Source organism: Echinops telfairi, unplaced genomic scaffold (genome assembly GCF_000313985.2).
Source record: "Echinops telfairi isolate 266 unplaced genomic scaffold, ASM31398v2 ScPeMD7_7410;HRSCAF=8448, whole genome shotgun sequence".
NCBI lineage: Eukaryota > Metazoa > Chordata > Mammalia > Afrosoricida > Tenrecidae > Echinops > Echinops telfairi.
In genome coordinates this window covers 27,625,750-27,627,515 of record NW_022111310.1, presented here as the reverse complement: position 1 = coordinate 27,627,515, position 1,766 = coordinate 27,625,750, and the positions used below count along the sequence as shown (strand labels likewise).

Here is a 1,766-nt window from a genome sequence, read left to right as displayed (position 1 = left end):
CTGTGAATTTCCAGAATTACCAAGCCTGAAGCTGAATATATAATTAATCAAGGTTGTAGATAGAACCAAAGTGTTCTGATTCCCAGGACAGTGCTCTTACTGTTTCCCAACACCATTTCTCACAATCTCTTGGGATACCATGTAGGAAATAGGCAAGGGAGAAAGATAACCTGACAATTTCTTTGGTCATCTCCCAATTTTGACAACCCATCATTTTGTTCTTCTATGAGTAAATTCGGTTCCTCAATTTCCCCAAACCTCTCTTCATGTCTTTGTTCCGCAGACTGTAGATGAAAGGGTTCAGCATGGGGGTCACCACCGTGTACACAACGGTGGCTACTCGGTCCTTCACTACTGAGTACATGGACAAGGGCCTAAAATAGACATAGATGATACTCCCGTAGAACAGGGACACCACAGTGAGGTGGGAGCCACAAGTAGAGAAGGCCTTCCATTTTCCAGCTGCAGAAGGGATTCTGAGCACAGTGATGATAATCCGAAAGTAGGAGAAGACGGTGCACAGGAAAGGGGTCACAATGACAGCTAGGGTTTCAGTCATGACTACAATCTGGCTAGAGGAGGTGTCAGAGCAAGACAGCTTTAACACAGGCTGTGTGTCACAAAAAAAGTGCTTAATGACGTGGGAGGCACAGAAAGACAGGCGAGACATGAGCAGCACCCGGAGCAAGGCGTGTAGGTGGGATATGGTGCAAGAACCCAGTAACATGAGAAGGCAACGCTTTGAGTTCATGACTACATCATAACGGAAGGGGTTGCAGATGGCCACCAGTCGATCTATTGCCATGGAGGCCAGCAAGTAGCTGTCCGTGTTCCCGAAGGCCATGAAGAAGTACATTTGGGTTAGGCAACCCACGTAGGAGATAGTCTTTGTCTCTGATAGCAAATTTGCCAGCATCTTGGGTACAATAACCGTTGTGAAGCAGATATCCATGAAGGATAAGTTGCTTAGGAAAAAGTACATTGGGGTGTGGAGCCTGGAGTCCGAGTGGATGGCTAGGATGATGAGCACATTCCCCACCAAGGTGACCAGGTACATGATGAGGAAGATAGCAAAGAGAGGTTTCTGCAGCTGAGGGTTAGAGGAGAGGCCCAGAAGGATGAAGCCCGAGGGGCTGCCGCTTGAGTTCTTCACCTCCATGCTCCCCGACTTCCTGCATGATATCAGAGGAGCAGTGAGAGATATGCAAAAGGTCATTTGCTCAATACAGCTTTCCTAATTAAAAAACATATATATTTGTTAGGATTATTAAGAAGGCTTATGTCAAAAAAACTACAGAGGAACAATAAATCAAATTCAACTAAAACTCAAACAAAGCAAACCAAACTCAAATGCCAAGCTCACCGCCATCATGTCCTACCAATCCTATAAAACAGAGTCAAACTGCCTCTTTGGCTTCAAGGCTGTAAACCTTTACAGGAGCAGAGAGCCTCAGTTTTTCTCCTGCAGTGCAGCTGCTGGGTTCAAACTGCTGGCGTTTTGGTTAGTAGCTCAACATATAACCCGCAAAGGGAAACTTAAACAAACAAACTGCTCCCCCCAACTTCCTAAATTAGAAAAGAAATGTTTCCTAAATTATAGGAATCTCTGTGCATCCTAATTTGTCTGTATTCTTCTCAATTCTCTCTCTCTTGCTCTCTTTTCTTTTGAAAATTTTACCTTGTTATTTTGAAATCAGTTGAGACTCAAATAAACGCTGAAAATAGAGTTCACGTGAATTCTTTACTCCGCTTCTCTGAATTTTAAC

The 1,766-nt window shown here is 44.2% G+C and overlaps 1 protein-coding gene across 1 annotated transcript; it reads right to left on the bottom strand.

Annotated features, from left to right (window-relative positions):
- Positions 1-223: 223 nt before the first annotated feature.
- Positions 224-1,227, bottom strand: LOC101654966 (olfactory receptor 1L4). Its single transcript, XM_004712573.3, has one exon. The coding sequence runs from the start codon at positions 1,214-1,216 to the stop codon at positions 224-226; it is 993 nt and encodes a 330-aa protein (XP_004712630.2). The 5' UTR covers positions 1,217-1,227.
- Positions 1,228-1,766: the final 539 nt, after the last annotated feature.

Coding starts and splice junctions, on each gene's coding strand:
- LOC101654966 (XM_004712573.3), bottom strand. CDS start 1,216: ATGACCTTTTGCATATCTCTCACTGCTCCTCTGATATCATGCAGGAAG.